The following is a 26,284-nucleotide window of genomic DNA, read 5'->3' on the forward strand; positions in this document are numbered from 1 at the left end:
TTGATTATAAAACAGTCTATATTTAAAAACACATCTTCAAAGTCATCAACAGACTATGATTTGTAGCATCCGGACAAAGCTGCAAACACTTATTAAATCTTTTCCTTTGTTTGCTTCTTTTCAGCTTGGTTTCATCGTAGATCAATACTCTCCAGAAACTCAAGGCAGAACTCATGCCTCTCAGGTCCTCTGAGCTGAATCTCTGCTTTTACTTGTGCTGTACTTAGGTCTCAACAAGGGAACTCCTGGTCTCCACATACTCAAGTGCTGCTCTTTTAACAGCCAGGACACTTTCTGTTGTACCAAATTTCTTCTCATAATCCAGGTAGCGTTTAAAGAAGAACTTCATCTTCTTTGGTGCCAAGCTCAAGTGTACGACCCTCTCAAAGATGTCCCTGCAAGAAATCAAAGGGAGTCAGATTGCTGTGCTGGTGACAGCACAATACAAGCCCTGTATCCTGCCTCTGAACACAGAGCAGAGTCAGGGAAGACATTCAACCTGCTGTGAAGTGCTGGTGCTTAAAGAAATAGATTCCTGACAACTGGCCAAAATCTCAGGTAGAAGCCTTCTATTTGTTTGCAGAACCCTAAGGCTGCTGGTCAACTTATGCTAAAATCCAGCCACTGTATTTGACCCTGTGTTCATTAAGTGGATGCAGCTGGACCCATAGTGTGGGAAACTGGACTTCCTTTTGTCAACTCTCAGAAAAGGAAAAGGGGGGAAAAAGTTTCTCCAGTTTTTTGTTACAAGATATGTAAGGGCTTGATCTCACCCTTCAGATAAACAAGGCAATCCCTCTTGCAGACAAGGGACAGACGAACCTCAGTGCAAGTTCTCTAGTTTCTGTCATGCAGGCCACTGCCTACCAATCAGTCCCCCTCTGCCCTGTGGCTCTCCTTGGAGTCTCCTCCACATATCCAAGTTTTCTTTCTCCAGGTAATAAAAATTCTCTTTTGCTCTGCTCTGGGAAGCCTTACACAACCTCATGCTGCAAGGTACCTCTGTTCTTTTCTGGTGCTGCTCCAAGCACTGCAGTCTGCCCTTTCCTAGCCTGCCATAGCACAACTCACCGTATTTCCTTCTGGCTGCCATGTTTGATCATGATGTCCATGTAGATGGACCAGATGTCTGTCCGCTTGGGATAGCTGCTGAGGGTGCTCTCAAAGAGGGCCTTGGCATGTTCTGGGTCCCCAAAACGGAACTCCAGCTGTGCAAACCTTGAAATGACATCCACATCTGGAACAAGTAATGGCATGTTAGGATATCACAGCAGCTCTCTTCCTTATGAACAAACACAAGTGATAATTACACAGAACAGAGGAAGGCACAGACACAGCACCATCTCGACCCAGAGACAAAAGGCTCTGTTGTAAAGTTGTTCTGGACCAAGGTGGGATCAGAATGGGAGAAAGAAGGGTCACAGTTCACTTCCCATTTCCCCTCTGCAGGAGACATAAGTTTATTCTTACATTCAAACTCTGCATCTTGCAACATCCACAGGCAGCCCCACAAACCTGGGACTTAATCAACTGACTTTTTCTAGAGAGCTGTAAGACTCAAAGTCGTCTTTGCTTTGGGTGCTTTGCCCATCACAGCAAGTTCTGTTACAGGAGGCTTTAGCACTGATATCCAGGTTGAAACTTTCCCTTCCCGAGAGCCAAGGGCAGCACGTTCGGCACCAACTGGCTGCACTTTGCACTTATTACAAACACTGTCACAGGCAGAGATATCAGAGCAGTCCCCCTGCTGCAGACCTGTCAACACGTGGCCCACATTAAGGGTGGGGAAGAGTGCTTACGTTCTTTGGTGGGCAAAGCCTTGAGAGCACGCTCCAAAAGCCTGTGCGTAGCCTCAGTCTGGCCTTGCTTCAGGAGGAAAGAGGCATATTTCAGCCACACAGACTTCTCCTGACGGAAACGCTTCAGCATCGTGTGGTACAATTCTTCTGCTTGCTGGAAGGGCAGAATTGCGTTAGAACACACAGATTCATAATAAAGCCTTGTAGCTTTAAAACTCTTCTTGTTGACCCAGGTATCTCCAAACACTTATGACAGAAAAGCAGGCATCAATAGTTCCTTGTTTGCTGTCAATAATAACTATTAATCCCAGTTAGGAACAGGACAGGCCTAACAACTGACAGCTGGAAGCTTACAGAGCCAGCATTTAGTTTACTGTCATGACTGAATGGGATACATACCCGGGACATGCTTGCACTATCTTACCTTGTACTTCTCAGAATTGGCATAGATGTCACACAGATGCTGGAAGACTTTCAGAGGTTCATTGTATTGAACAGCTCTCTCAAAGACCTTCATCAGTGTCTCCTCAGTACCATACATGTTCTCCAAGTTCAGCAGAGCTACCCAGACATTCAGCTTCTCCTGTTCTTCCCTTACAGCAGATGTGAATAAGAATATTTAGCCTTTTACCAGTCTTTATCAGCTTTCTACAAACCACCCTACAACGACACACTGACTTGTAGCTTCCCTCCAGGACAAAGGAAGGGAACATACTGCTTGCTCACTGAAACACCACCTTTGGAATAGAGCACAGCACTGTAACTTTTGATCACTTTAGTTTGTCATTAAAAACCACAAGGATGATTCAAGAAAGCATAATATACTTAATTATGCCATAGAGATGATTTAATACACAAGGGTGCAGTCCTTTGGAAAAAGCAACAAGAGGTTCAGTTTGTTTCATGTTTTGATTTAAGGACATCACTGACAGCATTATGCTCTTCCAAACCCTGCTGACTGCTCAGAAGTACGTCTGTGTGCTCAGTGATACCTTGCGGCGGAGTTACTGCACACATGAGCTGCAGCAAGTCAGCTGCAGGCCATCTGTGATGACTCAGACCAGACCTTCAATGGGCCAGCTGACAATTGCTACCATTTAATCCTTTCAAGCTCACTGAAACAGACACTGCCACTCCACACACACAGAGACACTGATGATGCTACCAATGCTCTTCTCACACCCCAACTATCCCAATATGATTTATTCTTTAGGGCACATAAAGGCAGAACCCCATTATTACCTGAAGCAGATTGTTTTAAGCGCTCTTTCTGCCACAGCTCTGGCCTTCTCAATCTCGGTAGCCTGGAGATGAAAAGCCATGTACTGTAGCCAGACAATGGAGCTGTTGGGACTGCTCAGCACCAGGCGGTCAAAGTCATCTGCTGACTGGGGCTGTCGGCTGGGATCCATCAGAGCTGCTTCTAGTTTGCAGAGCTCCTTCTCCTTCTTCTGCTTCTCTAGCTCCTTCTCTTTCTTTGTTTGTTTCTTCAGCTGAAAGAGAAAAATGAGGACTGGGGAAAAGCAAGCACTTCAGATGGGAATAGGCAGGTCCAGCTAAAGCACAGCCAGACCTCAGTACATCCAAGGCTAGACAGTTTTCACAGGAAGAGATGAGGCCAATTATTTAAGACAGGAGGAAAACGGTACCGCCCCCTACCCCCTCACACATTCATACCTCCAGAATAAGCAGCAGGGCATGAAATCTCGTTTCTTTCAATGAAATACACTGACAGACCAAATACTTCACTAGTCTTGCACCTTCACTGCAGGATTCACACTTCACCCCTCCCTCTCATTCTTCCATCTCTACCCTCCCAGCTAGTGCTCACCACCACCCTCCACTTTGTAAAAATCCAGGGTACAATGGGGGAGAAATTGTGCAAGACCGCGGTATGTTGCTGGATCACTGGGGGGACTCAGGTCTCAATTGGGAACTGAGAGCGCCATAGTTATCCGCACAAGGCAGCAAAACATCGGCCTTTACAGAGGTGAGTTTTGAGGGACAGGGGAAATCCTGAAGAGCAAGCATGAAAGCAATTCATGAGCTTCCTTCTGATTTTGCTGAATTGCTCACAGTTGGAAAACTAGTCTAAAATACTATAGCATAAAAAAAGAATTTGTTGGTGTTCTTCCAAGTAAGATTACTGTAATTTGAAAAGTTTTTTAATCTCCATATATTCCTGTAATTTTACAGCACTCAAAAGTAATAAATGGAGCCGACATCAAATACAAAAATTTTACTTTCATAAAAATATTTGACACTAAATAATTATTTTTTTAGCATGTCAACACGAGAAGCCCTATTTTCACGCAGGCATGCTAGAACAGGGCCTTTTATCCTCTGCTTCAGAGATACCTGCTGCTACGCCCAGGGCTCAGAGTAGCTAAGGAAGTTCCGTATTAGCTGTCAGAGATGTTCCCTTGGGTTAAAAGGCTTTGCTATGGGGCAGGCAGACAAGCAAGCACTGACACATCACATTACAGCCACCGTGTGGTGAGTCTCCTGTGCAGGCAACACTAGTACACAGTACCTTCAACTGTGGATCCTCTTCCTCCTCACTCTCTGAGCTCCCTTCCTTCTGATTCAGCACAGCTGTATCTGTTGCATTTATGTCTTCATCCCAGGTGAAGCCCGCGGAAACCTGCAGCCTGGGAGCTTCACCAGGTTTCCTTACCTGTTTGGAGTAAAACAGGGAACGCCCTGGGTTTTAATTTGAAGTTTTTACACCAAGATCAGACAATTGCTGTTTGCTTGTGGCTTCTCTCTGGCCAGTACTATTGACTTCTCACACTTGCAAACAGTCCATCAGCAAAAACGTTAAACTCTGGTCACCTTTGATGTAATTTAAATTCAATCCATGTCAAGCCATTTTCAGATGACACAAACACCAGTCTGTGTCACTCCTATCTGCAGCAATGACACTGTCATCCAAGTCAAAAGTGACATTCCTCAACAGGGCTGGAAATTCAGTTCAGGTTCTCCTCAAAACTTCTCACCTTAGATTTCTTTTCAGCTGCCTCTTCCTCCTGGTCATCATCCTCCTCTTCCCGGTAATATACCTCAATTCCACTGTCATTTTCATCTGCTGGGCACATCTTCCTTTTTTTTGGCTTAGCCTCCTGCAACAAGCAGAAATGAGTGGGCGGTGGGGGGCAACAACTGGGATGAATCTCAAAGGCAATTCTGATCATGAAGTAAAGAGCCTGACAGCAGAGCATCCCCCACTATCCCCTCACCTAACAGAGATAACAGAGAATAAATCTACACTCACTTACATATGGTGCCAGGACCAATAGGAAGGGCCACACATGAAACACAATTGTGCTGCTAATTCATTTAACTCCTACCCACATGGAATAGTTTCTGATCTTTGCTGACCTCCAATGCAATTTAATCTTTTTTTCCTACTCAGTAAAATTCCTCAGCCTGATCCCAGTGGATCTTCCTAGTCTCTTCAGTATTTGGGCCAGCTAAGTCCTTTAGCATGTCCTGCACAATCACATCCATACCTTCTCACTTTCAGAGTTTTCTCTTCTCCGTTTTGTCTTCAATTTAAGTTCTTCTCTCTTTTCCCTGTCATCTGCCTCTCTTTTATCTTCCTCTGCATCATATCGTGGTAGGCCTAGGGATTCAGGCAAGATGCTTGGCATCCCAGTGTCCTTGGGCAGGAGAGAGAGCTCAATATGTTTTTCTTTTCCATTTACACTGTGGTGTGTTGCCAGGAGTAGCAGAAGATGAGGGGAAAAAAAATAAATGCTCTGATTTATAATGACTGCAAGGATATGGACTTCCTTCAAATCTTCCCAGCTTTTATCCTCCCTCTTTCCATCCCCTACTAATCCACCATCTCCTGTCTACCAATTCATGCCCCCTCCTAAAGAACGTTGGACCTACCCAAGCACCTTGGCAGTGAGCAGCTTTCCTTCAGGCAGGTACTTTTTATACAAGGAGTGTTTCTGTACGAAGTAAGGGGAAACATTCTGGAACAGTATTCGGCCCAGAAGAGAAGCGGACAAGCTGAGAAGAGCATGAAAACAAAAGAAAAAGTATTCCATAGTGGGGGAGAAGAAAAATAAAAAATTGCAGTGACTATAGCTGTGGCACCACTAGTTCTGCATAGCATCACACAAACTTTCCCTACTTTACTTTTATAGGCTCAAGAAAGCAGCAATGCCATCTTGATTCCCAGGAGGAAATCCATTTTGTGACATTGCATTATGCCAGAGATCACCCCCAAACCAGATTCCAGAATTGTACATTCAAAGTAAGTTCTCCAAGACCCTTCAATTCCCAGAATAATTTTCTTATACTGCTCACCCAAAGAATACACCTGATGAAGTGACTGATTTGACATAGCCTCTCACTAGCTGGCCTTTTTTAACATCCTTAATACATGTTATTTCAGCATCTTCCACTTTGCTGTTGTTCTTTGGGTTTAGCCTAAAAAAAAAGGTTAGAAGTTAAAGCATTTGTCAGAATAATCCACATTCTACTATGGATACTAAAAAAAGAAATCAGAATTAACAACAGCTAACACTTTCTGGAAAATATACCAGATCAGAGACACCCTTCAGTTTATTCAAATGTACTAACGGACTACCTGCATCTCTGCCAAGCTATACATAGCATTAGGGAATAGACATACTGCTGTAAACAAAGCCAAACAAAACAGATCAGCCTGGCTTCCTCTGACACCAAGAAAATGAGGAGAGCAAAATGCTGTCTGAAATTTTGCATAACATTGGCTTGGATTTTTTCCCCACTTATTTCTAAGATACTCCATACCACATGGTTTATGCATTTTTGTTCCACAGAGAAGACTAAGCAAGAGGCTCAGTTTTAAAAGACATATAGGACAAAGTCTAATATTTAATCAAAAAGGCTAAAATGCAGCTGAACATTAAAATGTTTGTATTGCAAATTCAATTGAACTTTCCCTTTCTTCCCAAATAAACAAACAAAAAAGTTGTCAGGTCTAGAAACTATGATAAACAGAAATTAAATGGGAATCCACTTGATCAGCTCTGCATCTAATGTCAGATACCTCCACGTTTACCAATACACAGGAAGATCTTTCTGAAGCAAGAACAAGCCTCGTTCCTTAAAAACAATGTAGTCCTTGTCCTTTGAACACTTCAAACTGATCAGCTCAAACCAACAGTTACTGTATTTCACTATCCTTTTCTTCACTAGTAGGAGATCAACAGACTGGAGGGATGACACATACCGTGACTGCCGGAGAGATAGCTGGATTTTGCCGTTCTCATGGGAGAGGATGTAGCACCTACATGGCAGAGTAAGGAGAGAAAGCAGAAATCTCTGTTACCTGTTAAAAGCACCACAGGTAGAACACAGGTATTTTCACCAGCAGAATGAAGCTCTAGAGGAAAGAAACCACTCTGTCCCTTGGACCACATGCTGTCTAAGACAAACCACCATGACGCAACAGTTGATGAAACCAGCTAAAGGGCTTTTTGAAAACTATTTACTTGCTTTACCCAGTCTCTACTGCTAGTACAAAAGACTTAAACATTGCTACAGCAATCACTTGGCCTGTTGCACTCTGCAGCATTCCCAACAAGTCTGTGAAGTAGAGAAATGCAGTTATTTGTGCATCATAAATGCAAAGACAACCGACTTGCCAAACAACCTACAGCAGAGCCGGCATAACTGGCTTCCCTCAGTCCCATCAGCATCCTAGCTAAGAAAGTCGCTACTCTCAAAACACAGTTCAGGAAGGCAGCTGAGAAGGGGCTGCTTAATACATAGAAAATGCAAGACTTTCACCCAAACACATACAAGGTCGTAAGTCAGCACTCCTACTTAGCTACAGACTGAACCTTGCAGGTCTCACATCACCTTATGGCATTGAAAAGCCTGTCACCAAGGGCGGGTGTTTCTAAGCCTTGCAGCTTGAGGGAACAAGAAAGAATTACTGACCTGACAATCTTGCCAACTTTGAAGTCACTCAGAGGATTGTCCATGTAAGTGTCATTCAGGTGAAAGATGCTGACTTTGCCAGTCTTCCCACCCGGCAGTGCAATGGTCAAACCAATGTGTGGAATCACTTTTGTTACCATGCCTACAGTGATGCTGCCCTGCTCCAGTGACTGAATTCCTGGAAAAAGCAAAGGAAAGAAAGGGCTTCATAATACTTGAAAAGTATGCAACAAAGCAACAGGGTAATGAGTCTGTGAAGCTGATTTTAGTTGCCTAGTCACATATCAAACCCACCAACTTTTGCTAAGGTGTACTCTATGCACTCAGTTCAAAGTAACATTTGCTTTGGTAGCCCAGACAAGATTGCCTAGTTGCACAGTTCCAGGATCTGGAACAACTGACAAACGTTGACAAATGTATCATCTCATGTCTGAGATCAGAAGGGAATACGTTCCTAAGGGCTCAGAGAAGGGCTTCTGTCTGAAACAGTAGGAAAGTGATCCTTTAAAGGTCTGACCTCTCTTGCCTTGCATGGTGCCACATCTGGGCCAGGGTCCCAGGAGTGAGTTCTAGGAGGGGAGGTACAGCTTGGCTCTGGAGCATAACCTCTTCACCTAAGGGGTCAGTGCAGGCCCATCTCTTGAGTAAAGCATCATATATTGTTAAGGCTCCACTATACCTGTGAGTGACAAGCAGAGTTTTGTTTCTGTGACATCTGTTCCAGTCACTGTAGCTGATATTGCCTGGCCATTTTTGAAGCTCTTTTCTGGATGCTTTAAGATCTGAAAGAAAAGACAGATTTCCACTTATTACCAGAAAAGGAATTCTGCACAGCTCTGCTGTTTCTCCTATAAAGCTTTATGCTTTCTATATGCATCTTTAATGTATACACCTGACTCTGCTGTCCTGAGCCAAACTAGCTAAAGACATAGTACTCGCTCGCCAGTGAAGGGCAGTGATGCTTGAAGGGCACAGCACTGGATTACAAGTTCACGTGGATATCAGAAGTGTCTGTAGTAATTACCTGCAGCCATATGCACAGAAAAAAAATTTGTGTAGCTTTATCTGTAATGGCCTCTTACCTTGGTGTTCAGAGACAGCAGCAGATGAGGAACTCTTCCTCGAATATGAGGGGCAACTTCTACCTCCAGCCAATTTTTGAGGATGTTATACTGAGAAGACACCAAATAACCAGAGAAGACAGCATGAGACCTTAGGAAAACAGCCCTTCCCTGGTGGATTCACTAATTTTTAAGGCTAGAAAGAACTGCTCCAGCCTTAGCTCTTGCACCAAGCAAAAATGGTGATTTGGCTTCTACTCATAGAAGCATAATGCTGCTGTGGTTCACAGGCAAGTCCACACAACACAGGGTATCAGCAGCGAGCATACATTGTGCTGGTGGCATACACAGCTTCTCAAAAGCCATTTTGCTAGAGTGCTGGGTGGGAAGCATCTGCTGGCAACAAACAGGCATGTCAAAGAGGATGAGTCAGCTTGACTCTGTCAAGTATAGAAAATGTGACTTCCTTCTCCCTGTTAAGACACTGCACTTTGCACAGGCCACTCTTAGTTAATAAAGACCATAGTAGTGCCAGTGTTTAGGTCTGAAATAAGGTCCCTGAGGTTATCCCCACTTGCTGCCTCTCCCAGCACACTTAGGAACACTCTGACCTCACCTTTTTCACAAAACAGGTGACTGTCTGTCCGACATTGTAGAGTCCAGGTTTTTTGAGGCCATTGTCTTCTTTAAGGTTCAGCATTGCTGTGACTTTCCCTTCTATTTCACTGTTTGCAATCAAAGAAAGAGGACATCAATAAGACAGCTTTGGTCCTAATGATGAAGATAGGAGTAAGAAACCCAGATTACAGTGAGCCAGTACAGTACTAGTGTGACAATGCCTTTGTGACATTCACTCCTATCCCCTCCCCAGCTGCATCCTTCTGCAGGGAATTAATTCTTCCCTGGGCTTAAGAGGGAATCCTTCTAACATGAATGGAAACACCAGAGTCCAGACTGGCAGAAGCTGAAGCCAAAAGGACATTCAAAGGAAATCATGTGCTAGGAGAGCACTGTGAGGTTTAACACAGCTCCCAGACCCAAGTTAGTGTGAGAGAATATGGGACCTTGCCACACTGCATACATGTGCAGCCCTTTACAAATGGGAGGAACAAGGGAGGGAAACTACAAGGATACAAGGCCTGTGAAGCATCTGCAGACAGCACAGAGGCCAACACTGACCTTGGTCGCATGCTGAGCTCTGGAATGGACTGTGTGAAGTGCGGATGGGTGATGGGCAGGTACCTAAAGAACAGGAAAAGGATTAAAGTTTCTCATGATCTCCCCAGACTCCACTCACCCACCTGTCACCCTTCTGCATCGGCAAAAAAAAACCCAGATGTAAGGCCTCTAAAACTACCAAAGTCTTCCAGTTCTTCCTGGCTATTTCATTGGCAATTTAGGTACCCAAAGTACTCCAGCAAATTTAGCCCCTGGGGCCAAATCCTGCTTGTATTCAAGGCCTCCCCTAGACCTTAAGAGTTTAGAAATCTTTTTTATGAACTTTGCTCAAGATAAATACAGTGACACAGGTTGAGAGCTAATTTACTGAAACCTGGATCCGGGATAGAATATAATAGCAGATTCCCTCAGGTCTCAACTACTCCAGCAAGGGTAGCCGTAACAGCATCTACTGACAGAGGAAACAGCCTAGATCCTCTGAACTGAGTAACTGTTCCACCCCTTGCATTCCCCAAGAAGTAATTTTAAGTGCACGTTTTCCTACCTGTGAGTATTCACATCTCTGCCACCAATGACTCGAGCAGTCACCTTCTGTCCAGCTTTCAGAGTGCATGTTGGAAAAGAACCTATAGGCACTTCATCCAGTATCCGGGATGCATGGATTGAACCTGTCAGCTTGTCATCAATAGCAACTGTGACATGGGTTGGTTTGACAGATTTAACAGTACCAGTAACAATATCGCCCAAGGAAAGCGAGTGTTTCACAGTAGCAAGCACCTCTTCCAATGCTGTCTCAGATTCATTCCGGACCCTTACAAAAACATCCTTCTTTGCTCGGCCTTGTACTGCTAACAAGATTCCATGGTCGCTCTCCTTCACTACTTTTAAGGTTGCAGAGATTATTTGTCCCACCTTCAGTTTTTCTGAGTCAAAGCGGAAGGTGTCATTGAGGTGAGACGCTATGGGGACAGCTGCCAGCTGACCTGTTTCCAACAAAGACACGATGGCAAATTCTTCTGCTATGTGCTGCACGATGGCAGAATGCTGGGAGTTCTCTGTGAGCAGCTAGACAGAAATGGAGATAGTGACTTCTCCTGCTGAGACTTTTGATTCCCTCCACTCTACCTCCCACGGTTCTAAAAGAGGAAACAGCCCCCTCTCAAATTCATTAATCACCTGGAGTTTGTTAGACAAACAGAAACACACAAATCCAAAAACTGAACACATACTTGCTTGGCTCGTTGTTTTAACAGCTCTTCCCGAAGAGAAACGTACACCTTGGATGTGAGGGCATCCACATGAAGAACCAACACCTTAGTTTTCTCACCAGGAGCAATGTTTTTGTCTATAAATGAGAACAAGGAGATTATCTCCTGATGACAGTGAAGAATTTTCAGCAACTGAGCTAGTGGCACATGACAGACAGGAAGGGTTGCCTGTGGTGTGGTTTAGTTCAATTCCTGAAGTCCATAGTGATAAAAAGACTGCTTAATTATGAATCGTAACTAGGTTACTGTAACAAAGTCAACAAAGTCAATGTTAGTGCCAAACATAGTAAGTCTCTTTAAGAAAAGAACAGATTCCTCCAACATTAATAGCAAGGAGATAAAAAAAAGGGGGCTTTTTTTATTTGAAAAAAAATGAGTCTGATGCTTTCATGGAAGAACTAAACAGATTTTACGAAGATGAAACTCTTAAATAATGTAGAGAAGACTAAAACACAAATTCAAGGTAATACAGATTTTTAAAAAGATTACCTAACATTTGCACAAAAACATAATCAGTCTATCTGTTGCTAAGGAAACAAAGATACTTTTCTGAACACAGAAGGGCTGGGATATTACTCCTGCCGAAATTAGCAGTTTATAATGGTTTCATTGGTGTATTCATTATCTCAGCGTGTACTTGTTTTGTTCTGCATAATAGCGCACTTTTCTGCTTTAATTTTTTAATTGCCAAGTACCAAAACTGCAGTCTTGTTTTAAAGTCACATTCATTTAAAAGAAAAAAACCCAGCCATTTCTGATAGGGCATACGCCAAGGAACACAATTCTAAAGAAGAAAAAAACCCAAGAAAGCTGGAGCTTGTGTTAGTATTTTGTCTATACACAGTATGCTTCAACTAAGGATCTCAGAGCACAAACTAGACCTTGCAAGATGCCCAAGATAAGAGGCAGGATTAGGTCCAGTTTACAGATGGGGTAATAGAGGCACAGGTAGGCTTAAATTACATGTTTCAAATCATGCAAATGGATCAGCAACACATTAGGAAACCAAACTACTCTTCAAGTCCATCCCTAATCTGATCACTCCTCCTGTGCTAGTTCCTCATCAGCAGAATTCACTTCAGAACAGAGGTTTCAAAGTACAGGAGTGAAAATCAAAGCAAGCAAAGACAAGATCCTGACCTCCCAAATGGTAGCGAGTGGCTGTTACAGTCAAGCCTGTGACACAGCTGCCACTGAACACTGCTGAGCCATCCTCCTTCACATCCTGCACCACGAGCTGCAGCTCCTTCCCAGGCAGCAACTCACAAAGGCCTTGGGCCGCACTGGGCTCCCCTAAATAAAGGAAAGAAAAAGTGAGAAGTCAGTTTTACCTACATTGTCTCTTTGAAAAACAAAGACAGCCTTCACATGTGCTCAAAAGTGCACAAACAAGCATTTATATCCACCTTCATAACAGAAAAAAATGTTTAGGCTCCTGAATCTGTAGAAACATGAAGTAAATTCTAAGAGTTGATAAAGTAGAAACACTTACTTGACAATAAGGATCTGGTTAACTGTGGAGAGAACACTTTCCAATCTTATACAAATGCTGGCACACAGCATCACATAGAAAAAGGTAAAAGCAAAATAATACTAAAACCACAAAACAGACCTGTCACTCCACAATTACAGGAAATAAAATATTAAACACTACTGATATAAAAAGAACCTAAAAACGCAAAGTGGAATTTGATAAAAAAAAAAATCAACTGCAATACATCCAGTATTCCTAACACTAGAAAAAGAGCATGTGAGAAAATCTTTGCTGGAGGATTCATTTAGCGAAGCTGTAATGTAAGTAGGCAAATCTGTTTGTACAAACTCATCCCCATGTGAGTACTACGTTTGGGTTATCATAAGCACTTGAGTGACAGCACAATTATCCTTGTACTTTCTAGTTAAGCAGATCCCGGCTAAGGCTCAGGGTGGTTGAAAAATTCCTCTTTGAACATCAGGCATCCCATGCAAAAAATCAACAATAAAAAACAACTTGATGATCACAGCATGCACAAATGCAGATTTCTGTACCATAAGAATAGTATTCTTGACTGCCAATAAAAAACAACGCCAGTGTTCTTCACTGTCAATAGTTAAAAAAGTGCTGTTAGATGAAGATAGAAATGGTAATTTCTCATCAGTTATGAGTGACCAGCAAATACAGTATGCATACAAGTATCGTTACTCTTGTCAATGATTCCTCTTTATTCTGACACACAAAGCTAGTCCTATTTGTTTAGACACAGTAAGAGTGCCTGCTGCATGCAGTATGTAATAGGCAAGTAAGGAAATTCTTCTTAAATCAAAGCCTTCTCCTTCATTACTTTAACCCTCCAAAAGCATCATTTGCTTTAAAGAGATGTACTATTCTTCAGAAAGCACCAGGGGGAAAAAAGATCATGGCTTTACCATCAGACAGCTAATTTGCCCAGCCTTTCTAATGTCACAGCAAGTGACATTGATGCACTGACTCAGGCCACTTCAGTTCCATCACTTCTGAGTACACAAAATCGACATGTTGTCCATTCTGATTCTTATGTGCCCATCACCCTAGTATCCAGGCATTAGTGCTGTTTTTCCGCATCTAAGTAATCAGCAGGGGTAGGTCTTAAGTGCCTATTTCCAATACATGAGTCTGCACGCAAGAAGAGCCTCCCGTATAGCTTATCACCACTCTCTTTTCAGGCATTTGGGGAAATTTAGGTTTAGGCATTGGGCAGCCTGTTTTGCTTCACTGGTGCTTTGTGGCAATTCACTCAGGCACACAGAAATAAACTCCTTCCAGACTTCTATAAGTCATTCTTCCACTTAAAAGAAAAAAAAACAAATCCTCCCCCCCCCCCCCAACAAACAACAACAAAACCCCACGAAAAAAACCAACAGAAAAACCATATGCCTACACCTCTGTGGGCACATTAGACAGGTTTCACAGCTCAGCCCAATATCTGTTATATCCATAAGCTCTTTGGAATTTAACATCTGTTTACTGACCAAAGAAATTAGGTCTGCAGCTCTTAAAATACAAGAGCATAGAGTACTAATAATTAACCAGACCAGATCAAAGTCAACAGAGACAATGCTTCACGTGACACATAATTAAATGGTGCTACTACAGCCACGTGTCTCAGTTGATTAACTATTAGATTAGTTCAAAAAGCAATTACAAATATTCACACCAAAAAAGTGTCTCCAAGGCTGGAGAAAGGCTTTGGTCCACCGAATATCCAATCTCACCCTGGCCTTTCTTATTTTCACCTTCACAGGCTCTTCAATGAACCCATCCTTTTGTACCGCTGTATCTCCCTTCCTCTTTTGGTACATGGACCTCACAGTTCACCTGTTTATTCCTTTACTTTTAACTCTCTAAGCTTCAACCCAAAATCAATGGAAGAGGTCTAGCAGACTTCAATGAAAAGAGCAGCTTCTCTGGCTTGTCCCAGCTGTAATTCCAAGAAGCTTTCTTCTCAATGGCACACCACACACACATCCTTCTTCTAAGCTCCGCTTGGAAGCCAAGCCTTTGCTTGAACGAACCTTTCTTTCACAGAATCATAGAATCGCTTACATTGGAAAAGACCTTTAAGAACACTTTTCCCTTTTTGTTCCTCTGGAGCCCCTTTTTTGTGATATGATCCCCTTTAGCAGGCCACGCAATCTTTTACCTCTTCTTCTCAGCAAGTTCCTGATTTCTTTAATCTCCTTGAAATACTGATTCAGCAGGGCAAAGCTCTCCGCAGCAGAATCGCCTGAGCTGCACTCTGACACCTTCAGATTGAGGAGCACACGCTGCTTCTCCTCATCAATGCTCATCACCTTCGCAACCACAGTCTGTCCCACCACAAAGTGGTCCTTGGTGTCCGTCACAAACTTGTCACTCATGCTCTGTGCAAAGGAAACAAAGGGGCAGCAAGGGTTACTGAGCACAGCTGCTGACTATCAACCACCTGCAGTGCAGAAGGGTTTGAGTTAAGACTCCATGAAAATGCGTAAGAGAAATTAACAGAGACTAACAAAAAGCCATCGATTAAAATGAATTACTGAAGTCACATGAAATCCTTGTTGAAGCTTAAGCTCACCTGAATAAAGTCCTTTGTTTCATTTTGGAAGTGAACTAAACCACAAAGGTGAAAGCAGCTTTCACCCCACTGGAGGAAGCTGCACAAATGCAGGATCCACAGCCTCACTGTTCCTTCCTTGTTACCATACCTTTGCTAAAAGCAATGTTTCAAGCATGCCTGATTACACACATGCTGTTTACTGAAGTGAATGCACTGCTTACCACTTTGGGTGCCAGTCCTGTCACACCAAAAGGGAACTCCACAAACACTCCAAAGGGCATCACGTTCCTCACATAACCAGTCAACAGCATCCCAGGCTGGATTTCAGAGAAACTTCTCACAACTTGCTCCTCCTGTACAGCAGAAATCACTGCAGACTTTCTGCTCAAGATCTGAACAACCAGTTAGGAAAAATAGGAAAAGATGAATGAAAGGAGCCCAATACCAAGCAAGCGTTTTGGTGCTGCTAACCATAGAGCACTTTTGCAGGTTAGACAGTACAGAGGCTCAAAGTCCTGCAATTCCAGTTTCTGTCTTGATCTCTCTACCCTAAAATTTAGCAACTGATGTCTCTTAAGTGAGATGTCATGCTCAGCATTAAAGATGTCTGCTTCATACTAATAGAAATGTCAGCTTCCTAATGTTTCAGCTCTGATTTTTGGTTGTGATACGATTAACAGTCCAGAAGCTGGTTGGGCAGACCAGCCAATTCACAGCTCCTGGTTCTGATGGGATTCCAGCGGCAGCTGAGCCTCACTTCTAACACAAGCAAGTTAGGACTCTTTGAAGCATCGCCAGCTTGACAGGCACTTGACAGCATTAACTAGTATATCTTCTGCTTGTTGCAGGTACTCTGGATTCCTGACAGGTATCTCCCTCCCCACTGCTTTGTTTGACTGTTTGAGGAGGCAAAGGATACAATACGCTCTCCCTTGTCACTTAGGCACATAAGTCTGGGCAGGACATCTCCCTCTTGAAGACAATGCCACAGGAGCTTGCAGGTAGGAACAAAGTCAGAGAGGTGCGCTGTGGGAATGCCAGCTATCACATTGCCTTCATCTTCTAAGATGGAAACCTCTAGCCCATTATCTTTCTTCTTCAAGACTTTCACGTCAACCATCTGAAAAGAGAACAAATACAGTGATATAAAATTCCAACTGTCTTTGAAGTCATTCCTTTTGATGCACAGGGTACCAAATGCTGTGCTGCAGGAGCTCTGACACTGCCTCCCAGCTATGTATGAAAAAATCTCACATCAGCAGGGCTGAGCCTAAAAAGCATGCCAACACTGATAGTAAAATAAAAAGTAATTCTCAGCTCCCAGAAAAATAAAAAACTAGAAACATTCTCATTGGTGACTTTTTATTTGAAGGGCGAAGGGAATAATTTAAACAGGATTAGAACTGTCCTGTTGCTGTATTAGCAGCATCTGCAGGGTGTTGGAAACTGTGTCCATTCCAAAGACAACTGGGAAGCATTTCAAAATGTTTCTCTGAAGTTGTCTTTTTTGAACAAGGAAAAGCAGCTGCTTCTGGAGTAAGAACATCAGCGGCATCCAGAAGAAAGAACTCCACCTAGGAGTAGAAGCACTAATTGGTACCTCCAGAAGGACTCTCCTGGACTCCTTTATCCTGACCTCTGACAACAGATTTATTTTTATTTTTTTTTTATCTAGGAGGCCAACCAAACAAGAATAAATGCACATTTAATGTCAGTTCCAACAGCTTTTCTTGAAGCAAAGTTCAAAGTGATACCAAAACATCTGGAAAACAAGTAGGAAAAGGCAAAAAAAAGAGAGCAGTCATTGAATTCAATACCTCTCCAATTTGGTATTTCACTTCCTGTTTCTCCTTTGCAGTGCATTCCTTTTTGTCCTCTGGGGCAGACGGGCTTGATAACCTGAAGGACAACAAAAGTCTTTCCTGCTCGGGCTCACATTTTAAGACCATTACTTTAACAACCTGCAGCAAAAAAAAAAAAATAGAAGAAAAGTTTGATTCAGCTGACCCTCCTCCTCAGTGTGCTCACCTACAAAATGAGACAGGGAAATGCATGCAGAGTTTCGTCACTTTTCTCTCACGGCTAAGGATAGCAGACCAGTGACTATAACTTAACAGGTTCATCCAGAGACAAATGTCCTTCCGATCACACAGATGGAAATGGAAGTACATAATCATTAAATGACTTGCTAAAGGTATGTAGCAGGTCTGCAGCAACTCAAGAGTAAAAGTCAGATGTCCAGATTTGCAGTCAGAATCTTAACTAGAAAATTACCCTTCTTCTTAGCTAGCCAACAAACAGCAGGATTAAGGACAAAAACACCAGAAAAAATAATGAAGACTGCTGAAATCCTTATAAGCTTGCCCACAACAAAGACCAGAACTTGGTGAACAGCATAGTTCCCAGAGCGCCTGGTTTAAGATGCGTGGGCTTTGAAACAAACTGGAAAACCAGAATAACGTAGAGGCAGAAAACATCCTCCTGATTCTGTGGGTAAGAGATTTAACTTAGAAGAAACTGCAGCCTAGAACCCCAAACTTCTACCAAGATCTTAGTAACCAAGCGTAGCCCTTGTATCACGTATCACGGTGCCTCCTGCACACCAGAACACAGAGCACCTAGAAACAGACAGGTCTATGAAATATTCAAGGAGCTGCCTCTTTCACAGCCTAGTCTGTTTCAATAGAGCACAACTATTATACTTAAAGTGAAAGGACATAAATATCTCTTGGAGTAGCTGGTTCCTCCAGGGGAAAATCCATGTTGGAGCCAACTCAGCTACAGATTTCTCTTTTGCATTCAAACATAAGGCATGGCATAGATACATTAATTACCTGGCCTTCATGGAAGACTTTATCTGGACAAGATATGGGTTCTGAGCTCAGCTCATTCTTGGGTACCAGACCTTTGACGTCATTGTAGAACTTCACAATGCAGCCAAACTCCCTCGCACACACCACAAAGCCATGTGTGATCAGACCTGGTTTTGCATCTTCATAGTTGGAGAGGATTGGAAGCTTTGATTGGACAAGACTTTTCTTAAGAGTAAGGATCAGCTTCTTCCCTGCAGGATTGCACTCCAGCACCTACAAGAATGCAGGTACAGGAAGGTTCAAAAAACATGTCTGCCATTGCCTGACCAATGCAGCTGCTAAATACTCAGAACAGAAGAGCACAAAGCAACTGAAGACAGATGTCAGGCAGCTCTTACCCGACACTTGACTTCATCTCCTATGCTGTACTTCTTCTCAGGCTGCTTCAGGATCACATCAGCAAGATGCATGGATGGCACAAGCCCTTTAATCCCATCAGTTACTTTCACCTGCATCCCAATGTGTTTCATAGCAAACACTTTGCCCTAGAACACAAAATAGGGAAAAGTATCACTAAATTCAGCATGAGAAGCAGACTGCACAAGTAGGAAACAGCCAAAACACTGCATCACCTGTTATCATCAAGTCTAATCACCCTCCAAAAAATAAAATCCAACCCACACTTCACCCAACCAATGTGATCAATTAATTTCAATGCATTTCATAAGGTTGTTTTACAGCCTCTCTTCCTTAAGCACAAGCTACTTCTGCAAAACCCCTACCAGCTGTGGCAAACCAGAATCGTTTCCAGAGACATATGCAATACAGCGATGACTCAGACATAAGAATGATCATAAATGAGTAACTTTCTACCCATCAGCAGACTGTGATGGTTCATACATGAACTTTTACTTTGAGTGCAAGGCAAGTTTTAGTTTATTTAATTCAATTTATACATTTAGAAATTATACATTTCTAAAAATATATTCCTGACCATAAACAAATGACTGTGGCTAAAATTTGATTGCCTTGACAGCATCGTGAATAAAAACCTGAACAAAGTGGGGAAAGAAAAGTACAGCATTCTATTAATTGAGTCCTACAAGATGAGGTTTTTCTCCTCGCTTTGATCTCACTAGTCTGGATCAGAAGTTGAAACATGCATATTAGGCAGAAGAAACACATTAGCTAGATCACTGTTCCAAGTGTAACAGCCGCACGGTACTGTACAAGTCCTTCAGAAGCTCACCTGCACCACATCCCCTGTGTGGATATCTTGGTATTGCAGAAACCGCGCTGCAATAACGTGACTAGGAAAGACACACAGCAAGAGATAATCAATCAGTCAACTCTGAGGAAATCCAGGATGTCCCCTTTTTGCCTTGTCCCAAATATCCACTGTCCCCTACACCACCACCTGCAGCGTTCTACAGCTCCAGAGTTCTGTGTTTTACTCCAAATGACCCACCTTCCAAAACGGCTCTCTGGACAGAAAGTTCAGGGAGATTTACCAGGCTCCATTTCAGGTGACAGCCACATAGTTATGGCCGCCAGCCATAAAGTTAAAGCCACAGAGATGGATATACTAAGAAGGAAGAGCAAAATGGGCTGGGACTTGGAAGATCAAGGTTTAATTTCCTTTTCAGCCACAGTCTTCTGACATGATCTCAGCAGAATTAATTTAGGCTCCCTGTGCCTCAGCTCACCAACTATACAGACTATGTCCCAATTCCCTATAGTATGGGGAGGATAGGCAACGTGCCCGGGCAACCTGACATGAGACAACAGATACAAGCCAAAAACTCCAGATGGCATGTTCCAGTCCAGCAAAGCAATGTAGTATTTTCCACTCTCAACCACACCCTTCTAATCCTTCAACCAATTTTCTGGACGAGTCTTTGAAACTTACGACTTCAGAGATACAATACACATCTCATCCATCAGGCTGTAGTCAATGATCCGACATCTATGTTTGCATCCTGTCTTAAATGACCCAGGTTTAAAGGACTTTCTTGTTTTTGAAAGATGTTTCAACTAAAAAAAAATAAATTACAATTTAGTGTTTGGAAGAGGGAAGCACTGAAGTGGCAGCATCTGACAAAACTGTTCCTCTAACGTACTTTGTCTGTGCAGCAGGTTTCACCAGTTCTACAACCACCCTCCTACATTCCAACCTGAACAAGGGGAGGTATGATTTGGTTAACACCTTCCACATTGTCTTAATTTTCTGTATTTGTCTCACAAAGAGCACAAAGTAGAACATAAAGGTAGAAAATCAAATCTCCTAGCTTCCTACCCCAGGAGGCTAAGATGGCTATGGAGGACTTGCCTCACCGCCCCGGTACTTACCCGTGCAAATGCAAGAGTGCCATCATCAAGCTCAAAGACAGCACCAAACTGCTTGTAGAAAGCTTTCACTGTTGACTCCTTCACCACTGCCCCCATGCGATCATTGGAGAGCTGGTTTGGGGATCCCCCAGGGTGGAGGAAGGCCTGCCGCAGGGTGAGCCGCACCACCTTGGAGGTGGGGTGGATTGAGAGGATGCAAGCTTTCATCTGGCAGAAGACAGTATGTTTGTTAAATACAAGTTTGTAAACAAAAGAGGAGAAAGGCACAGTGCTCATGTTTTCAGACATTATGCTTGGTACCTGAACTCTTTGGCCATGTACAAGCACTTTCCAGTATTACTACAAAGACTTCACAGATGAGGGACTTTTGCTTTTGTCTGTTGTTTACAGACTAGTCTGGTACCAGTGCAGTGAGGGGAACATGACCGAACAAGTAATTTTTCTATCACTTGCAAGTCTCTCATGCTTCCCAAATAAGTCTTCCATTACACCAGGAATGGCTTTGCTCTTTACAGCTCTAAAGCAGCCATGATAATGCTTCAAATAAAAAATGAGAAAGACAGCTATCACCAGTAAGATGTCAGAAATTATTCCACAGAAATGCTGGAGAAGACAAGAGGCATGGGAAGCAACATACCAACTCCAGCCCATAGTTCACCCTCCTTACCACTTGATCTGGAGAATAGTTCGTGGATTTCTCTGGGTCCACGTGCATGAAATCCACAATGCCAGTGAAGGAAGACAGAAAGCTCAGTTTGATCCCAAGTGGGGCCACCTAGGAAGGGGAAGGAAAAGATGCCAAAAAGCCCTCTGCACTCAGTCTTCGTGCAGCTCAAACTGAGAGCAATTCACACACTTCACAAAAAGGCACTGTCAGTGCTAATCAACAAGTACCTCACAAAGAGACAGGAAACCCCCTAACAACTCTGCTTTTTTTTTTTTTTTTTTTGCAAAAACAATCCTTTAGTTTTTTGATAACGTTGATAACGTTGCACGTACTCTGAAGACTAGTGCTAACCTGTTGAAGACTTTACCTAAGTAAAGGCAAGAAAAACACAAAACAGATCCTGTTCTGCTTGAAGCTTCATCACCAACTTTAGGCTGAAGCTTTATACTCACGGCATTACACCCAGGACAGAGATCGGACCTTCAATGAACAAAGTGGAGGGAGCGTCTAGCAGACAATAGTATTTGCTATTATAAAGTAACTGAGCATAAGCACAGTATTTTTCAGCACATCAACTTCCATCTCTGCTTCACCTATCTCCCTGCCTTCAGCAAGGCTTAAAAAAAAACCAAAAAGCAACCCCAAACCACTCAACAAAAATCCAAACCAGAGCTTACCTTCTGCACTCGAGCTTTTACCACCAGCCCTGGCAATAAATTAGAGAGTGCCCAGTTCTGTTGCTCTGTTGCAAGGGATGCAGCAACCTCTGATCGATCAACGGACAAACGGACCACTCTTCCCCCATTCTTCACTTCCACAATGACACAGTTCAGGTTCTGGCCTATTTTCAAGTCAGGCCCTACAAAGACAAGTCACAGCATAAAACCTCCAGATATTCCCTTCTGTTCTTTCAAAACCTTTTTCAGAGTTCCCTCTATTTCAAGAGGTTAGAACTCCCCTCAGTCTAAGTGAAGTCTACTGCCAGCAGGGATGGATGGGCTCAGAACAATAACACAGTCTGTCAGAAAACAGGCTCAAACCCAATGGCTTGTTGCAAACCAGCCACAAAACTGCTGTTTTCAGCAACTCACAAAGACTCACCTTGACCCAATCTCATTGAGATGCACTAACACCATCGATATAACAAGCTTTAATCCTTTAATTCCCCACGTCTATTTTAACCCCAGCAGCTCCTCCTGCACTACTTCTTACCTCTCTTGAGTGCTTTGATGTAATTTTGAGCTTTCTGACGAGGCAGGAAAGCATGAGTCCCACTGACTCCAATATCAATGAGGTAGCCATGGTCTTCCACGCTAGACACAAAGCCAGAGAGCAGCTGTTGGGAGGGAAGCACCGCAATTCAGTAACAAATGCAACAAATTCCCAAGTACTCATTTGTTTTATAAATACAGATAACTGAGTTTTCCAGAGCAGCAGAAAGAACTACACTATTACCCAGCTCATCTGGCAGCAAAGCCTCAACTCTACCCTTATCCAACGATGCATGTACAGAGTTCACAAACCAGGAAGGAAAAAAATTGGGATGCTCAAAAATGCAGGTGCTCTAATTGCAGGCACATGCCCACAATCATACAGCTGGAAAACACAAAAACTGAACAACTAAGCACCTCCACAAAGTACGTTAAATATTATTCTCTGCATAAAGAACTAAGAAACCTACCCAGAAATAAATCATTACATAATTTGTCCATATTGAAACAGAATCAGATTTCTGATTCGGAATTTTTAAACAGAATGAATTTCACGAGTGTCAGCCTGGAGTCAAGACCCAATACTCTCCTCCCAGGTCTCTTCCATGGTGGGAGCAGCTCCACGTTCTGCTCTGATCCCATGCAAAGACAAACTGAAGTGTTCCCCACGCACTGTGCAAGAGGCAACTCCAAAGCCTTGAGAGGCTGTGACAGACCCAGCCCACGTACCATGCCTGATGCTAGTGATGAAGCGTTCAGACCCTTATTGACCTTCTTGGGGTTGATCGACAATTTGATACTCCGACGTCCATCAGCACTTTTCTCAGCACTGGTCACAACACACCTGACCAGTGTCCCTGGAGAATACATGTCCAAGAGCGAATTCAAGTCCTGCCCAGCATGATCAAGAGAGAAACATACACATTTTATAATATTAAATAATATAAGAAGGATAGATTTTTGTTACTGAAGTAGCTTTTTAGATCAAAATCTCATAGGAAAGTCCTGTTTCTCTGTCAACACTACAATAAAAGGCAGGAAATGCCACAAACACCAGGATCTCAGTACAGAGGCAAGGATGACACTATGCAAAGTCAGCAAGACCAGCAAACTTTGCTTAAAAAGGAATACTGTGTGGGCCAGAGTCAGGAGGTTGCAGCTGAGGAAACACCTACAGAGCCAACAGTGACCCTAATCTTCCCTCTTTAGTAGAGAAAAACACTACCACCAAAAGGCTAGTGTACCTGGAAAATCCCCCATTCCACAACTTGGGAAAATTTACGGAGCGCTGACACTAGAGAGACAGGATAACAGATTACTCCGTCCTCTTTCTTTCTAGCAATCAGCATTACCAGGAAATTGTGAAGTTTGCTTGGAAAAGCCAGTTCCAAACCAACGTCAGTCTGCATAAGCACTACACAGCAGTACACTGCATGTATCAACACACATTAAACTGCAAGGACCATGCTGCTCCCCACACCCCTGAGAAACACTTGCACCCTCACACCATTTTCCAACCACTTCCCTCATTTCTTCCTGTCATTGCCTACAGCCAGGGACCAGTATTTAGCACCGGCAGCAGACAGGCAACACAAATCTCTTCATGTTCAACAGGCTGTCTATGAAGTTCAAGGATTATTTAGCCAAGGCTAAGGCACTGCAGGCAATCAAATTCAAGTTAGCTGTGAGACACCAGAAACCAGGGTCCTAAGCAAGACCTCAGGATTTGTTCTGAGGTATTATTAACACTCCCTAGCTGCCAGGCACAAATCACAGCCCCAGTCCCAGGACTCACCTCCAGGAGTTCTCCTTGGGCCACCTGCTTGCTCAGCATTTTGCTGTAGGCATCACTGATCTGCGTGACAGGCACAAATCCTGAAAGTCCATTGGGCAAGCTGATGACTAACTCATAGTCACTGACCTCTTTTATACAACCAAGGAGCAGCATTCCCTCACAGAGGTCCTAGGAAAAGCAGGAAGAATAGCATACTGTGGATATCTTGGCAAGTCAGCGGTAACAGGGTGGTAAACATGCTTTTGTCCCAAATTATGCAAATCACAATATTTTACAGCTTTAGTGAGAAAAAACATGCCACTTCTACATAGCCCAGCAGAGACATGCAGACACAATCAAACATTTATCCACAAACCTCAATCGCAAGTGGTTCAATATTCACATCGTCTTTAGCAGGAGCTATTTTATCTGCCTTGAACTTTTTCTGCTTTCCTTGATCCCTCTGGCTCCTTTTTCTTTTCTGTGATTGTTTTTCATGGTGAACCTAAAGCAGATTGTAAACAGAGAGGGAAAACAATAGAAGTGGATAAAGAGATTAAATTTGCACTAAGGCAGACCTCTGCTGCCAGGAATAAAAGAAGAAGAGAAAAAAAAAAATAGAACCACCTTTCTAACTGCTATAAGTCTACATGCAAGTCTTTCAAAGTAACTCCTTTGGGCTGAGACTGATCATTTATAAAACCATGAATACTGAGATTGGAAAAGAGTGGCACAAGTGATCTGCACCACACTCTACTCGCAGAAAAAGAAAGACCAGTTTTAGTCTATATCCACTAACAGCCTCACTACACAAGCACCTCAGGTAAGATGCTTGTGGGAAGTTTAAAAGCTAAAGCCTGATCGATAATTTCGATTGAACTTTTTTATCATCACGTTCAACATATATCAGGTATCTTTAAGAGATGTGGAGAAAGGTGGATGTCAGCAGTTATCTCTTTCGGGAAGTCCCAGCTATAGTTTACTACAGAAGTATGGGGTAGGATGGATTGCAAGTCATATTCAGACAGCAGAGGAGCTCTGAGAAGAACTGATCAAGAACACGCAAACAACATACATCAAACAAATTGTCCCGCTCTAACTTTAGTTTGGGTGTTTTGTCCTCTTTGGGTTTTTTCTGGATGCCCCCTCGAGGAAAGTTTTCTTCCATGGACGCCATGTTCACACTTCTACAGGACAAATGACAAAACAGAAATTAAATGCACAGTTGTTACATTTGTTCCTCACAAATGCTGAGGAGACATAAACGTGAACTACCCCAAACTAAGAAAGAATTGAGATGGCTACTCCACAGCTGATCAGTGACAGAAACTCATGTTCAGATGTACTTAATATTTGACTACACTGAAGTGTTACAACGGTCCACCTAAATATGCACATCCTAAACACTTTTCACTATTACCCAATTCTACTACAGTATTAATTTATTAAAGGCATTTACATGCACCACATATATTCATAAAACTGCTTTAACCATAAAATTTCTGGACAGATCTTTATTACATTCAGTGGACAAGCCGAAATTACCAGCTACAGTCATCAAAGAGAAAGCCACAAGTGAAATGCTAAGTAAGCCTGGTCTGCATTTTTATTTTTTGGACACTGCTTGTAAAGGCTAATATAATATGATACATCTTTATATAAGCTATAGCTATATATATATACATTTAAAAGATATGTTTAAGCTTGCTATGTTTCAAACAGTCAACAACACCTTATTTATTAGATCACGATTCACGTACTATCTGTTACTTTAGCCAATGGTACTTCTACAGAAATTAGCAGTGAAACACTACGTTGACAAATTTGAAGTTGCCTGCTAAACATATGAAACTTCTTTAAATGTGAAAGCACACAATAAAGTTAACGTTCATCACAGCACGCCTCACCGCTGGGCTCGCTAGGCCACAGAGACACCCACCGCCGGTAACTGAGCCGGCTCCACGGGCCGGGCCGGGCCGGGCCACGCCGCTGGTCCAGGCAGGACTGGAGCTCTGCCCGCAGGGGCCTTACCTCCTCGGCCGCTGCCGCTGCGGCCCCTCGCTCGCAGCCGCCGGGCCCCGGGTCGCTGCGGGGAGAGCCCGGCAAGGAGCAGTAGCGCCGCACGCGCGAAGCACGGCGAGCCCACCGGAAGTCGTAAGCGGGGC

General features: G+C 43.1%; 1 protein-coding gene across 4 annotated transcripts; it reads right to left on the reverse strand.

The window, feature by feature from the left end:
• On the reverse strand, nt 1-26,272 carry PDCD11 (programmed cell death 11). 4 transcript variants are annotated; one of them, XM_040606203.1, is made up of 36 exons: nt 26,151-26,272; nt 25,195-25,306; nt 24,496-24,624; nt 24,141-24,308; nt 23,075-23,236; nt 22,347-22,470; nt 21,812-21,993; nt 21,135-21,242; nt 20,468-20,674; nt 20,028-20,152; nt 19,368-19,428; nt 18,517-18,663; nt 18,140-18,391; nt 17,123-17,266; nt 16,225-16,425; nt 15,527-15,697; nt 14,910-15,129; nt 12,391-12,543; nt 11,212-11,327; nt 10,527-11,047; nt 9,983-10,045; nt 9,420-9,528; nt 8,825-8,914; nt 8,422-8,524; nt 7,743-7,920; nt 7,030-7,086; nt 6,120-6,242; nt 5,697-5,819; nt 5,312-5,507; nt 4,799-4,921; nt 4,333-4,476; nt 3,042-3,292; nt 2,224-2,392; nt 1,800-1,953; nt 1,072-1,237; nt 1-395 (listed from the first exon to the last, which is right to left on the reverse strand). In XM_040606203.1, exons 2-36 carry the CDS (start codon nt 25,294-25,296, stop codon nt 224-226), a joined length of 5,514 nt encoding a protein of 1,837 aa, XP_040462137.1. In that variant the 5' UTR covers nt 25,297-25,306; nt 26,151-26,272; the 3' UTR covers nt 1-223. The 4 variants fall into 4 exon arrangements, with proteins under 4 accessions (XP_040462137.1, XP_040462139.1, XP_040462136.1 ...); XM_040606205.1 differs by having other exon boundaries at nt 4,799-4,918; nt 26,059-26,272; XM_040606202.1 differs by having other exon boundaries at nt 26,059-26,272.
• Nucleotides 26,273-26,284: the final 12 nt, after the last annotated feature.

This window comes from Falco naumanni, chromosome 9 (genome assembly GCF_017639655.2).
Source record: "Falco naumanni isolate bFalNau1 chromosome 9, bFalNau1.pat, whole genome shotgun sequence".
Classification (NCBI taxonomy): domain Eukaryota; kingdom Metazoa; phylum Chordata; class Aves; order Falconiformes; family Falconidae; genus Falco; species Falco naumanni.